General features: G+C 40.4%; 2 protein-coding genes across 4 annotated transcripts in view; one reads left to right on the top strand and one right to left on the bottom strand.

The window, feature by feature from the left end:
* Positions 1–9934, top strand: part of uvssa (UV-stimulated scaffold protein A) — a 25084-nt gene extending 15150 nt beyond the window's left edge. Inside the window, exons 7-13 of one of the 2 annotated variants that reach the window (XM_088991203.1) lie at positions 305–410; positions 1998–2202; positions 2966–3094; positions 3190–3373; positions 5869–5977; positions 8880–9054; positions 9586–9934. In XM_088991203.1, coding sequence (XP_088847329.1) covers positions 305–410; positions 1998–2202; positions 2966–3094; positions 3190–3373; positions 5869–5977; positions 8880–9054; positions 9586–9679 — 1002 coding nt within the window. In that variant the 3' untranslated portion in view covers positions 9680–9934. The remainder of the gene's footprint in view (positions 1–304; positions 411–1997; positions 2203–2965; positions 3095–3189; positions 3374–5868; positions 5978–8879; positions 9055–9585) is intronic. The other variant, XM_088991202.1, reaches the window with a different exon arrangement.
* Positions 9935–11916: 1982 nt separating this feature from the next.
* Positions 11917–15000, bottom strand: part of nkx1-2b (NK1 homeobox 2b) — a 7939-nt gene continuing 4855 nt past the window's right edge. For both annotated transcript variants that reach the window (XM_089018739.1, XM_089018748.1), the window contains exon 3: positions 11917–13313. In XM_089018739.1, coding sequence (XP_088874865.1) covers positions 12595–13313 — 719 coding nt within the window. In that variant the 3' untranslated portion in view covers positions 11917–12594. The remainder of the gene's footprint in view (positions 13314–15000) is intronic.

Raw genomic sequence — 15000 nt, 5'->3', positions numbered from 1 at the left:
TTTCACCATCTTGAGGAATGATCCTTTCTCTGCGATCCTTTCTCTGCGATCATTTTACCTTGTTCCTCATCAATTGTGTTCTGTTTAGCTGAGTTGTTTGTGTTGCCGTCCTGCTAGCGCGTTGCGGTGCCAGGCGTAGAATTAAAATTTTAAAAAATGGGGTCTGGATGTCGTGGTCGTAAGTACGGGCGGTCGTAAATCGAGCTGGTGGTAAGTCGGAAGTTACCTGTATTAGCAAGTAGAATAAATACATTAAAACGATGGATATTAAAATGTTTTAAACACGTTTTCTTGTCACATTAAGGCTTCATCAGCTGAAGAGGATGAGGACGACGACAGCGATTTCATTGAAGTACCCGAAAAACAAGGATATGAGTGTGATATCAATGCTTTTCTACAAGTGGAAGATGGTTTGTTGAACACACATATTCCAGACATCGATCAATTTCGCATGTGCTCATGATTTCAAATCTCTGAGCTGTATTCTTTGAAACTTCACTCCATTCTTCTACTCTATAGTGATCATCGAAGTGTCAAATGCACCACGGTGTATAGGTTCAGAATTTCTGACTGCAATAATATGGAGGGAAAAAAATGCAACTTTAAAGGACAACCGACGTCTCCGGACAAATTGTGTCCATAATTTGTAAAATGGCTTCAAATGACTTCTACTGAGCGTATTTGACAAAGATTCCATGTTTTACGTTTTAAGACTTGCGTTGAATATCCAGGAAGTCTTGTTTTTGAGTTGGTGACGAGTCCGTACGTGACGTCACTGAAGGAAGGACATAAAAGACTAGAAATGAAAATAGTATTGTAATAAGCAGTACGATCAATATAACCAATATCGAAATAACTCGACTTTACTATAAAATATTATTGGTCCCCACAAGACTAGTCATACACACACACACACACACACACACACACACACACACACACACACACACACACACACACACACACACACACACACACACACACAGAAAGACAGATGCGCATACAGACAGTAAAATAATACATTGTGACTGTTTACAAGACAAGGACAAAGATGACTACATCTTCTTGCTTTTAATATTATTGTCTATCCAGCGTTCTTTCTTCTTTCTTATTCTGTTGGACTGATAATCAGTCCTTTTTATCCCTTGCTCGTCAGGACACACTCTCCTTCTTTTTCAAATTAACATGTTAATTACAGGCCGAGCTTTACCCGAGAAAATCAATACCACTTTCCGCTTTTTTTCCTGATTTTCCTTTCCTCACTTTGCTGTTCTTTGCTGTTTGGGGGGAAAAAAAAAAAACCTTAAAACCCATTTGTGAAAATGTTATAATGTTTGCTGATCATTTGCATTTGTTTAAAAAAGGTTGTTCTCATGTTTTTTTTTTTTTTTAATAATGTCTACTTTTGCTGCTTGGTCTGTTTTATTGTACAGTGATACCTTGGCTTATGAACTTAATTGGTTCCCAGACAGAGTGTGTAAGGCAAAAAGTGGATATCCCAAAAATTAATTTCCCATAGGAAACCATTAAAATGAGAATAATCCGTTCCCAGGTTCCCATAAAATATAACTTTCTACTAAATAAGCCTTAAAACGACACAAAATATACCTCATTTTCTGTATAATAAATGTGCTATGGTATTATAATTAAATAAAAAACTGTACTGTATAATAAAGTGGTTTTATTGACCTTTTTGATGGTTGTTGATGGCTTGATGGAATGGAGTGTCCGGTTTCCTCAGTATGAAACACGTGATGAGGAACGTAGCCTTCTTCTTTCACCATCTTGGACCATCTCTTGAATGTTTAACCTTCCAGTCTACACCCTGCCTTTGAACTATCAAAGCCAGTTCGCCTCACCATGCCAGCTCGCCTCACTGCTGCGTTCTTGACCAATCACGTGGCTTTAAATGAAGACTGGGGGCGGGGGAAAGAGGACCAAATTACTTTGAGTATCTCGAAAAGCACTATAAAAATGTCTTGTTATTTTTATTTTAGGTTTGGGTTGCACTTCCTCCACTCCAGCACCATCACAACATGCCACGAAATGCATTGTTCCTGGAACATCCTCCACTCCACCACAAGCTCCCTCCGCCTACTACACTAGACTAAAAAGACTGCAAGAAGATGAAAAGGACCCAACTTGTGCAGCTGCGACCTTTCGCATCTTCCAAAAAAACCTTAACGTGACTGCATCATCCAGGTGGGGGAAAAAAATATAGAGATTCAGATAACATCCAGCTTTCGACCGGCGGGCGCCACTTACGACCACCCATACTTATGACCACGACTGCCAGACCCTATTTTTTTATTTTAATTCTACGCCTGGCTGCGCAATGCGCTAGTAGCCCAAAATTATTTACGTACTTACGACCATTTTGACTTACAACCGTGTGGTCGGAACGGAACCCGGTCGTAAGTCGGATGTTACCTGTATCTATTTTTAAAAATTTCTATGTGGCCTTCAATTGGCTGGCTACCGGTTCAGGTTGTCCCCTGCCTACTGCCCAAACACGGCTGGGATAGTCTCAGCTTCCCCTGCGACCCTAGTTATGAATAGGCAGTTCCGGAGATGAGTGAATGAATGAATGTTGCTCGTTCGTCTGTGTAAGCTCTCAGTCGTACAGGAGCGGTCCATCGATGAAAAGGTTTCTTCAGCCGTCAGCTGTACAAATTTGAAGGTGTCGGACGTTTCGCTACCCATCCAAGAATCTTCGTCAGCAAACTAAAGTCTTACTGGTAGTTTCGGCCCTATATGTATATATCCCTACTGTCCAGACGTGGCGGTGCCGGACTCTACTGTGATTGGTCCCTGTTCTCAGGTTGGGGTGAGCAGAGGACTAATTCCTGCGGCTCCACTGATTGCTTCTATTGATTGTCTTGACTGACGACTGGCCTGATACCAGGGCAAATTGGGCTGAAGAAACCGTTTCAATGTTGCTCATATTTTCTTTTTGTCTTCACAGTTGCACTAGTGAACCTGGTTCAAGTCAGTCCACCAAAGAGCAAACAACTTCTCGGGTTCCAGTAGTTCCATTTGGTTTGGATTTGTATTACTGGGGCCAGGAGCAGCCAAACTCCGGCAAGATCACCAAGTACTGCACATACCTGCAATCTGTAAAACCGTCTGGCGACATCTAAACTGTAACTTTTTGTACCTAGATCCAAATCTTGTGTGATTTCTTCTCAGATCAGCTTCTCAGCATCAATTTTGGGTTCCAGCTGATGTGGAAGAGGAAGTGGAAAACAAGGAGTTGAAGGCTGAGAGCAGATGCAGATACATCTCTTTCCCTGGGCAATTCACTCCTGTCAGCCATTATTGTAACGCAGCGTTAGGCAATGGGAAGATTTGTAAGAGACAAGACCGATTGAAGGTAACCCAATTTTCAACCATTTCATTTCCACATTTTAATCATGATCTTGTTCTTTGGGTCGGAGAAGTGCTATGCTAGCATGGAGGTCAGGCAGAGAACATTTCAGGGTAAATTTAGTCTGGGTGATATACATAGCATTATCATAAAATCAGATTTCCACTAGTAAGATACAGTGATACCTCGCTTTACGAACCACTTGGCTTATGAACTTTTCGGTTCACGAACGTTAAATTTATGACAATTTTACCTTGGCATACAAAGTATTTTTCGCGATACACACGAAGCACCGCAATGAGTGGTGTGTGTTTGCGAACGAGCCCGATCTCCCAACAAGAAAATGGCAGCCGGCTTGTTTTTATCCTCTATTCCCCGCCCCCAGCTGCTAGCTGTTGGCTATCTGGCTATCTATTCGATTTTTATTTGCTATCCATTAGCTAGCTAGCTAGCTCTCTATCTCTTTGAGTTACTTCGGGGTTGAGTGAACGCTGGAGCATGTGGCTACCGCTGCCCACCCACAGAAAAAAAAACTTATCCTGTGACTGTAAAGTGACCTTGAGAGTTTTGAAACGCGCTTATAAATGAAATATTATTATTATTATTATTATTATTATTATTATTATTATTATTATTATTATTATTATTATTATTATTATTAAGCTTCTGCTTTTTCTTCTTTTTCTTTTTCTTTTTCTACTTTTTCTTCTCTTTTCTTCTTTTTTTCTTCTTTATCTTTTTCTTTTTCTTCCTTTTCTTCTCTTTTCTTCTTTTTTTCTTCTTTGTCTTCTTTTTCTTCTTTTTTCTTCTTTTTCTTTTTTCCTTTTTTTCTTTTTTTCTTTTTTTTTCTTCTTTTCCTTTTTTTTCTTCTTTTTCTTCTTCTTCTTCTCCTTTTAATTCTTCCTACCGCCATTCCTTCCTCCCAACTCTTGTGCTCCACTTGGGATGAGTCCGATGGCTCCCAGTCGACCGCGTTTGACCGATCGGGCACCTTTGCCTTGAAATCAGATTGAATTCAGTTGTTAGTGCAGTTGTTTACACATGTGCCGTGATTCCGTTGTCATCCGGACTGACTGGCTCAAGTAACGGGATTGATGACGTGTCTTCTTTGCTGACTCAAAGCTCTTTTTTGAACATTCTGGGAGTGTTCCAAGTCCGACATCCCACGATTGACATCCTTCCCCACCATCTAATCCAACTAATGACAAGGTGGTGACTGGTTGACAGTTCAAATTCACTTCTCAGTCAAGTGTCAAGGGTCTGTGTTCTGAAGATGGGGGCGACGGATTTGGTTAATTACTGCTATTAATCATAGACAGACTAGGATTACAACAGACTGAGATGGTTTGGACATGAACCAGAAGAGAGAGAGAGTGACTATCGGAAAAAAAGGATGCTGAGCCTTGAATTGCCAAGCAGGAGAGCGAAAGCAAGACCCAAGAGGAGGTTTATGGATGTTGTCAAAGAAGTCATGAAGGTAGCTGGTGTGAGAGAAGAGGATGCACAAAACCGGGATAGATGGAGGACATTGATTCGCTGTGGCGACCCCTGAAGGGAAAAACTGAAAGGAAAAGAAGAAGACTAGGTCCAATCACAAAAGTACCCAAGTTTTATATCTCTAAGCCAAATTGTCATTGCATGGTACTCTTTCATCCCGCCACTCATTTAAAGGACAACCGACACCATTTTTTTGTTTCCTAACTGACATCAGAGAAACGTTTAATAGCATCTAAAATGGCCAAAACACGGCGGATGATATTTGTAGTCAAATGCAAAACACCAATAAAAATGACCTCAAGTGTCCCAAAACTGCCACAAAATGAGCTGGAAACTGGTGAGATTGACAAAGTCCCGCCCCCTCGGTTGTGATGTCACGCCAGGATACTCCTTCACAAACTGCCTTGCTCCAGAATCAAAACAGTGGCTTCAGATTCGGGAAAAGATCCTTTCTTGTTACTCATCCCGTTATGAATATCATTCAAATAGTTCTGAAGAGGAAAGCATAAATGTTTGCCATCGATTTAAGAAGTCCTCCCGTATCAATTCGAGCCGTCTGGACTCTAATGTAGCGTCCCAGAGAATGCACAATACGGCGCACAAGCTCTTTTGGAAATGGGCTGATTTGTCTGCTGGGAATTTGTGTCAATTTAGTGATTTTACAAATTATGGATACCACTTGTCCGCAGGTGTCGGTTGTCCTTTAACGTAGTCGAACTAATGCAGTCTTGACTGTCAAGTGAGGGATAACAAAATCAAATAATAAGAATAAGAATAAGAATAAATGTGTTTTTACCCTGATTATTATGCCAATGTTATATTCAATCTAAAATGTTTTCGGGTATAATGGTAACTACTGTAGACAACTTGTCATGGTATGATGCTACAGGGTGCATGAAAGGGTTAATTTCAAGATGACTTCAGTCACCGCAGTCACAGATCATACGAGTCGGTTGTTCTAGTGATTAGCTGATCCGTCACTCCATCACCTCTGTGTCTTTTAGTGCCCTTTCCATGGTCGTATTATCCCGCGAGACCAGGACGGTCGGCCCTGCAGCCAGGAAGACCGTCAAAGAGAAGAACGGCAGAGGAAGAAGACCAAGAAGAAACATGGTAGGTCCATTGAATGGGGAATGTTTTTGGAACTTTAGAAAATGACAGTAGAGTGATGCCTCAGCTTACCAACTTTGTTCCCAGAAAGTGTGTGTTAGGCGAAAAGTGTGTCTTCCAAACATTAATTTCCCATAGGAAACCATTAAAAATGAGAATAATCCATTCCCAGGTCCCCATAAAACATAGTTTTCTTCCAAATAAGCCTTAAAGGACAACCGACGTCTCCGGACAAGTTGTGTCCATAATTTGTAAAATGGCTTCAAATGACTTCTACTGAGCGTATTTTACAAAGATTCCAGCGCATATAGCTTTATTTTACGTTTTAAGACTCACGCTGAATATTCCGGAAGTCTTGTTTTTGAGTTGGTGACGAGTCCGTACGTGACGTCACTGAAGGAACGCCTCTGGCCGAAAAAAAGACACATTGTAGCAGTCCTTCCATCACGTCAATGTACTTTGCTGTACTTGTTTCCATGGAGCTTGCGACCAAGCTCCATGGAAGGAATTTATCAGCCTGTGGAAACACATGGAGCTCGGTCCCCATTTTCTGCCTCTTTTTGGGTGATACATTTCCCCCCAGTGTTGCCTCAAAATGGCACGGAATAAATTCTTGAATGGATTGCAAACATGTATGCTTTCCTCTTCAGAACTATTTGAATCATATTCATAACTGGATGAGTAACAAGAAAGCATCTTCTCCCAATCTGAAGCCCTTGTTTTGATTCTGCCGCAATGCAAGACGTCTTGGCGTGATGTCACGAACTGGGGGCGGGACTTTCTGAAAATGCCCCATTCGCAGCTCAATTTTTTGCAGATTTTGGACACTTGAAGTCATTTTTATTGGTGTTTTGCATTTGAATAAAAATAGCAGACTGCGTGTTTTTGATATTTTAGTTTATGAAACAAAAAAGTGATGTCGGTTATCCTTTAAAACTACACAGAATATACCTTATTTTATGTATGATAAATGTGCTATTGTATTGTAATTAAAGAAATAAACTGTACTATATAATAAAGTCGTTTTATTTACCTTTGTGATGGTCGTTGATGTAGTTGCCTCTTGATGATATCCGAGTGAAGTTGCCGTGCTTTCTCGGTGCTCATACCCTCACTCACAATGTCCCTCGCTAGCTGCTTTTCGTTTATCCAAATCAACAGAAGTTTTTCAACCTCTTCTATTGTATTGTAAGTTCTAAAAAAAAAAAAAACGCTAAGATGGCTAGCTATCTAGCTGGCTAGCTATTAGCTATCTATTGGCTTGCTAGCTAGCTTTCTATCTATTTGTCTTACTATTCTATTTGAGTTACTTCCGGGTTGAGTGAACGCGGATGTGTGTGGTTGCCACTGCTCACCGACAGAAAAACCTATCCTGTGACTGTAAAGTGACCTTGAGAGTTTTGAAAGGTGCTTATAAGTGAAATGTAATAATAATAATAATAATAATAATAATAATAATAAATAATAATAATAATGATGATAATAATGATAATGATACGACTACTACTACTACTAATAATAATAATAAGAAGAACAATTATAATAATAATACTATGACTACTACTCCTACTACTCCTACTACTACTACTACTACTACTAATAATAATAATAATAATAATAATAATAATAATACATTTTAAGCACCTTTCAAATCTCTCAAGTACACTTTATAGTCACAGACAAGCATAGGTACTATCATAAATACAATACAATACAATACAATACAATACAATACAATGTAACAGTGATATAACACAGAACTCATCATATCGTGATCAATTATTTAAATGTATATTTTAAATTAATAAATGAGCGTCACCGGGTCAGGATTGTCCTTACCTTGAAAGTGACGGACGGTCGTGAGCTAAAACCAGAACCAAACCAAAGACAGAGCATGTGTGCTTGTGTGTGGTCTGCACTCTGATCCCCGACTCAGAGCCCAAAGTTGTCAAAACAAAGACGAGACCCCCATCTGAAGTGGCTTGGGAGTGTTGAAAGAGAAACGGGCACCGCTGCAACATTGACACCAGATCCGGATTTCTAGCCTTGATCCTTTTTCAGTTGGGTCCCTTTTTTTTGTCCACGTCCTCTTGTCTTTCTTTGTCTTGAAAGTCCTACTATAAGGAATCCACTTGCCAGTTGAGTCTTTTTGGGACGGATCGAAAAGCAAGCCAGAATGAAACACATCGAGACGAAGGCTACGTTCCTTGTCAAAGGTTAGTTCAAAGGCAGAGTGTAGACTGCAAGGTTAAAATTCCCATCAATCAGGCTCCACAAATAACCCGCACAAGCCATCAACAATTTGAAATGAAAAGACACGCAAGGGAACCAGCTATTAATGAAGTCGAGTGTGTCTTCTTGCAACTGTTGCTGTTGCAATATCACAACTTCGAAGATGTGGAACCCGGAGCTCTTTGAGACACTTGATGCAAAAAGCGATCCATTGCATCAAGCCATCAACGACCATCACAAAGGTCAATAAAACAACTTTATTATACGCTACAGTTTATGTCTTTCATTATAATACCATAGCACATTTATTATACATAAAATAATGTGTATTTTGTGTAGTTTTAAGGCTGAGAAAATTAGAAAGTAGAAAATGATGTTTTATGAGTACCTGGGAACGGATTATTCTCATTTTAATGGTTTCCTATGGGAAATTATTTTTTGTGATACACACTTTTCACCTGACACACTCTGTCTGGGAACCAATTAAGTTCGTAAGCCAAGGTTTCAATGTATTTAATGAGAATTCACAGACAAAATAGCCTTCATATCAGTCTGTGATTCAGATATTTATAGGCCAGCAGCGAAGGCCTGGCAGGCCCTGACGGCCCGCCACTGGATATTAGCTCATTCTGATTTTTGATCTGCTCTATGTTATCCGTGTTCTATGTTTCAGATTGGCATGACGCAGGGTTAGTTCGAGATATTGAGATTGCAACAGGACAAGATTTAGGCTCTGACAAGCTGGATAAAAAGCGGCAAAGAAAGAAGAATAAATACGTTAACCTCAGCAATCTCAAGGACAGCGGCAACACGTCACGGGCTCGGCTTGAGAAGCGGATATTCAACAAGTAGGTTATAATAATACATTTCATTTTTAAGCGCCTTTCAAAACTCTCAAGATCACTTTACAGTCACAGGATCAGTTTTTCTGCGGGTGGGCAGCGGCAGCCACACGCGCCAGCGTTCACTCAATCTGGAATAACTCAAATAGATGGAAAGTTAGCTAGCTAGCTAATGATGACTAAGAGATAGCTAGCTAGCTAGCTAGCTAGCTAGTCAGATAGTGAATATATAGCAAATAGCTAGCTGGCTAGGTTACCAACTAGCTAGTTAGATAGCGAATAGCGAAGAGTTCATTGCTTAAAGCTGTTTTTGTGCTGGATTTGGTGCGCATGGATAGGTAGCGCCTGCCTGAAGGAAGTCGCTGGAAAAGGTGGTGGGCAGGGTGCGGAGGGTCATTCTAATATTTTTCCTTTTTTTAGAGCATGTATAGATTAACTGACTGTTATTTACCACCATTGAACACTGTTGATGTAACACAGATCATATGTTATTGTTATTTCTAATTTCTTCTTCTTTTGTCCTTCTTTTCCATCTAGGAGCGCCATGCGCAGAGTTGCAGAGACCATGAATACAATTGATCGGAAAAAACATGACAAGTTTTCCAATCAGTTCAATTATGCCCTCAACTGACCTTCACATTTCTTTTTCGTGATTTGTTTGATTGATCCTAAACAATACAGTGATCCTTAACCACCTTGGTGTTTGGTATGTCTATTGTTTTTAATGAATTTTAAAAATAAAAATAAAGCCATATTGTCACCCACATTGCAGAACAAAATGTTAATTCCTAAATTATATGGGTCTGGAGTTATCTCAACTTGAAATAGGGGCGGCTGTTCAAAATACAATACAAGACATATTGGATTTATATAGCGCTTTAAGGAAAAAACATTGTCAGATATACACACACACACACATATCTCTCTCTCTATTTATATATATATATATATATATATATATATATATATGTGTGTGTGTGTGGGTACTTGTTTATGTGTAAATGCGTACATATATGTGTATATATGTGTATATATATGTATATTTGTACATGTATGTGTATATGTACATATGTACATGTGTATATATGTATATGTATATATATATATATATATATATATATATATATATATATATATATATATATATATATATATGTATATATATATATCGAAATTTTCCGATGCACTTTGTATTTGTACTCGCAGCCAATCACAGGGCAGACAGACAGAAGTCATTACACACAAATACACACACACACTGATCCGCTTTTGCTATTCTTCACAGTTTATTATCAAAGACGACGTAAGCACATGAGCTGCCCTTTGGTTTTCCCACCCAAAATGGCCAAACAAAAGCACTGTTGAAGCTACCCAGGATTCTTCATCGATCTTCCCGTTGAGTCATTGATCACATCCAATTTCCGTACAGTTTTATAAGCTGGGTTTCCATTCCAAGACAGTCTTACACAAAATCCAAATGATATTTGTACAATTTTAAGAAAATGACAATTGCTACATTAAAATATTTCCAATGAAGAGTGACGTCACGAAATGTTACTGCTGGAGTTACTGGCGTGCTACCTACCCTTTGAACGTTAGCGGGTCACATGACTAGTGATAATGCAAAATATCACTTTGGAGGTACAGTACAGTGATGCCTCAGCTCACGAACTTGATTGGTTCCCAGAAAATGTGTCTAAGGCAAAAAAGTGTCTCTTCCAAACATTAATTTCCCATAGGAAACCATTAAAAATGAGAATAATCCGTTCCCAGGTCCCCATAAAACCTCATTTTCTACTAAATAAGTCTTAAAACGACACAAAATATACCTTATTTTATGTATAATAAATGTGATATTTCATTGTAATTAAAGAAATAAACTACTGTATAATAAAGTCGTTTTATTGACCTTTGTGATGGTAGTTGATGGCTTGAGGGATAGGAGTGGGAGGAGGAGGGAGGGAAGGTGTTACTGTTTGGAAGGAGAGTCACGGTGGGTGTGCGTGGTACGTAGTTTAGTACAGTCAGTGTGTTTTTAAGTGTTTGACTTTAAGGACTGTTTCCGGTTGTGAATATACAGTAATAATTACAATTACAGTGCAGAATTAACAGTAATTTGGTCAAGGAAATTTAAAAGGTCAATTGATAAAATTGACAAATCTTCAAATCAAGTCAGGAAACATATTAGCTAGCTAGCTACCTAGCTAGCCATTAGATATATAGATAGCTAGCTAGCTATTTGAGTCAGGAAACATTAGCTATCTGAATAGCTAGCTATCTATGAGCTATCCAGCATTCGATTAGCTAGCTAGCTATCTTTACATCTTTTTGAGTTATTCCGGGTTGAGTGAACGCTGGCGCTTGTGGCTGCCGCTGCTCACCCACAGAAAAACTTATCCAGTGACTGTAAAGTGACCTTGAGAGTTTTGAAAGGCGCTAATAAATGAAATGTATTATTATTATTATTATTATTATTATTATTATTATTATTATTATTATTATTATTATTATTAGAGCGTTTTCCACATTTGTAGGGACAATGGAAACCCAGCGATGGATAGATCGGCTTCTCTTTGTTCACAGGCATTCAGAATACGGAGTTCAAGCACTGTAAACTACACTTTTACAGATGAACATTCATTCCTGGAAAAAAATAACCTTTGACATTATAACAATTGAAAACTCGAGCTGACTTGAAGAAATCACATTTTGGAAACATGTCTTGGCTCATCGATGAGAAGGTTTCTTCAGTCGTCATCTGTACTTCCTTGAATGTGTCGGACGTTTTGCTTCTTATCCCAGAGGCTTCGTCTGCGAACTCAAATCTTTTGCTGGTAGCTATTTTCATAAAACACTAAAACCCTTCACTTCGCCATGGTGGGGTGAAGTTCAATTTGGATCGTTCCTACAATCGACTTCTTAGGCAACATAGGCTTAGTTATGCTGATGAGGTACCAGATCAAATGGGGCAATCAGGCCAGTCGTAGACCCCATACTCCGGCAGGACAATAGAAGCAATCAGTCAGGACAATAGAAGTAATCAGTGTCGCCGCAGGGAGTAGTCCTCAGAGAGCAGTAGAGCAGAGACCAATCATAGCAGAGTCCGGCACCACCACGTCTGGACAGTAGGGATGTATATAGGGCCATAAACTACCAGCAAAAGATTTTAGTTCGCTGACGAAGCCTCTGGGACAGTGGTTCATAACCTGGGTTCGATCGAACCCTCGGGGTTCAGTGAGTCGGTCTCAGGGGTTCAGTGGATCCTCCGCCACAGAGGTCCACCCCTCAGTCTAGTCTGCAGGTAGTAGGCACAGTCATTGGAAGAAGGCTTTGCTGAATGGACATATGAAACTGGTGGGGTTCGGTGCCTTCAACAAGATCAAGAACCACCGCTCTGGGATAAGAAGCGAAACGTCCGACACCTTCAAATTTGTACAGATGGCGGCTGAAGAAACCTTCTCATCGATGGACCGCTCCTGTACGACTGAGATCTTACACAGACGTATGTCTTGGCTCAGTACGCATGTGTTTACTGTAGTTGAGTGTCTACAGGTGTGAGCTGTAGAAGGCAGGCGCCCCATAGCTCTGCGTCCCCAACATGAAAGGGGATAGAACGTGGCTCGTTGTGAGAAAAGGAAGCTGGACCAGACTGCCCGCCGACGGGTGATGGTGACCTGATGCGTAGCCGGTGTGCATGGCGAGATGTCCACTGATTGGAGGCGATGGACTGAGTGGACTCAGGTTCCCCAGACCACCGCCTATTCCTCCCCCATTGCCAGCCGCACCGGTGGGAGCAGAAGTGTCCGCACCGGGGTTCTGTTTCTTCCACTTTGTCCGGCGGTTCTGGAACCAGATCTTGACCTGCGTTTCAGTGAGGGAAAGCGAAAGTGCCAGGTTGAGTCGCTCGCAGACGGAGAGGTACCTTGTGGACTTGAACTTGTTCTCCAGCGCAACCAACTGCTCGTAGGTGAACGCGGTACGAGCTCTGCGAGGCTTCCCTGACTTGGAGTCTGAGCCCGAACGTTTTCTCTTGGGCTTTCCTGGCGGTCCCTGGGTTCCGTTGGGCTGACCCGTTGCTCCTCTTCTGGGGCTCTTTGTTGGTTTGATTGGATCCTGGAGGTTTTGCTGGTCCACATCTCGGTCTTGGCTAAAGTGCAGTTCTGAGCTGCTCTCTTCACTGCAAGAAGATCCATCTGCTGCGTCGGAATCTGGGCTACCATTTCGGTTGAGGTCGTTCTCATCTGGACTTCTATACACAAAGTTTTCTGAAATATATCACAAGGAGGATTAGATACAGGGTTTTGTATTATGAGAGTATACAATACAATACAATACAATACATATTGATTTAGATAGCGCTTTAACAAAAGATGAAGTTGCCCTGGTGCAGTACTTCTACAAAAACATGAGGACTGTCGCATATGCATCGCGTTCGATGAAGGTACAGTGATACCTCAGTTTACGAACGCTTTAGCTGATGAACTTTTCGCCTTACGAACTTTAAATTCACGAGAAAATAATCTTGGCATATGAACTAGTTTTCGGTAAACAAACCAAACAACACAGCGCCACAGTGGCTGGCGGACTAGTTTTCATCACTTCCTTTCTTTAAGTGCAAACGTGGTTTGTTATCGAGTGGAGTACTTTTGCTATTATGGGACTGAAAAAGACCCCACCGCAGGCTAGTGTTAAGATGAAGAGGACACAAAAGAAAATTATGGTCGAGCAGAAGAAGATCATCGAAAAACACGAACGCGGTGTGCGTTTGTGTGACTTGGCGTCCCACTACCAGTATGCTAAGTCGACCATTGCTACGTGTGGCTAAGGGTGTTTCTGTGCTGTCTAAGCAACGATCTCAGGCAATAGAAGAGGTTGAAAAACTTCTGTTGATTCGAATTAACAGGGGACAGTGTGAGTGAGGTTATTATCGCTGAGAAAGCACGGCAACTTCACTCGGATATCGTCAAGAGGCAACAACATCAACGACCATCACAAAGGTAAATAAAACGACTTTATTATACAGTACAGTTTATTTCTTTAATTACAATACAATAGCACATTTATTATACATAAAATAAGGTATATTCTGTGGAGTTTTAAGGCTTATTTTGTAGAAAAGTATGTTTTATGGGAACTTGGGAACGGATTATTCTCATTTTCATGGTTTCTTATGGGAAATAAATGTTTGGCAGAGAAACTTTTCACCTTACGGGAACCAATTAAGTTCGTGAGCTGCGCTATCGCAGTATAATAATATAAGCTACCTTCATAGCTATCTTTTTTTATCTGTTAGTTAGCTATTAGCTATATATTAGCTATCTATTAGCGGTCTGGCTGGCTAGCTATATAGCTAGCTATCTATTAGTTATCTATTACAGTTTTGGCTCTCTAGCGTACTATTAGCTAGGTAGCTAGCTTTCTAGCTATTTCAGTTACTTCCGGGTTGAGTGAACGCTGGCGTGTGTAGCTGCCACTGCTCACCCACAGAAAAAAATATCCTGCGACTGTAAAGTGACCTTGAGAGTTATGAAAGGCGCTTATAAATTAAATGTATTATTATTATTATTATTAAAAATGGAATCATTTTGACTTGGTCATTTTTAAAGTAGCTTCCATGCTGAAAAAAGTGCTGTGCACTGTGAGGCCTGCATGGAAAATATGTCTTGATTCTGTGCTGGCGAGAATAAAATATCCCGTTTTTCAAGCTATTCTTGCTGCCCACCGTCAGAAAACGATGGCTCAGCTTCTATTTATTGCCTAGTCGTGTTTAAAAGGCTGCGCTAGCCCAATTAAGTGAAAACGGAACGTAATGAACCAGTGGGAAAGACTTGACTGCGCAATGGCCACGCTCCAGGAAACACACCTCTGCGATGAGGACCGCGAGACATTGGTGAAAGAAAGACTAGACTAGACTAGACCATAAATGTACACTATCTCCGAAATTCTAAATGA

Source organism: Hippocampus bargibanti, linkage group LG02 (assembly GCF_051943395.1).
Source record: "Hippocampus bargibanti isolate YZ-2025 linkage group LG02, ASM5194339v1, whole genome shotgun sequence".
Lineage (NCBI taxonomy): Eukaryota > Metazoa > Chordata > Actinopteri > Syngnathiformes > Syngnathidae > Hippocampus > Hippocampus bargibanti.
The sequence above is the reverse complement of the archived record's forward strand: the minus strand, read 5'-3'. Positions and strand labels throughout refer to the sequence as shown.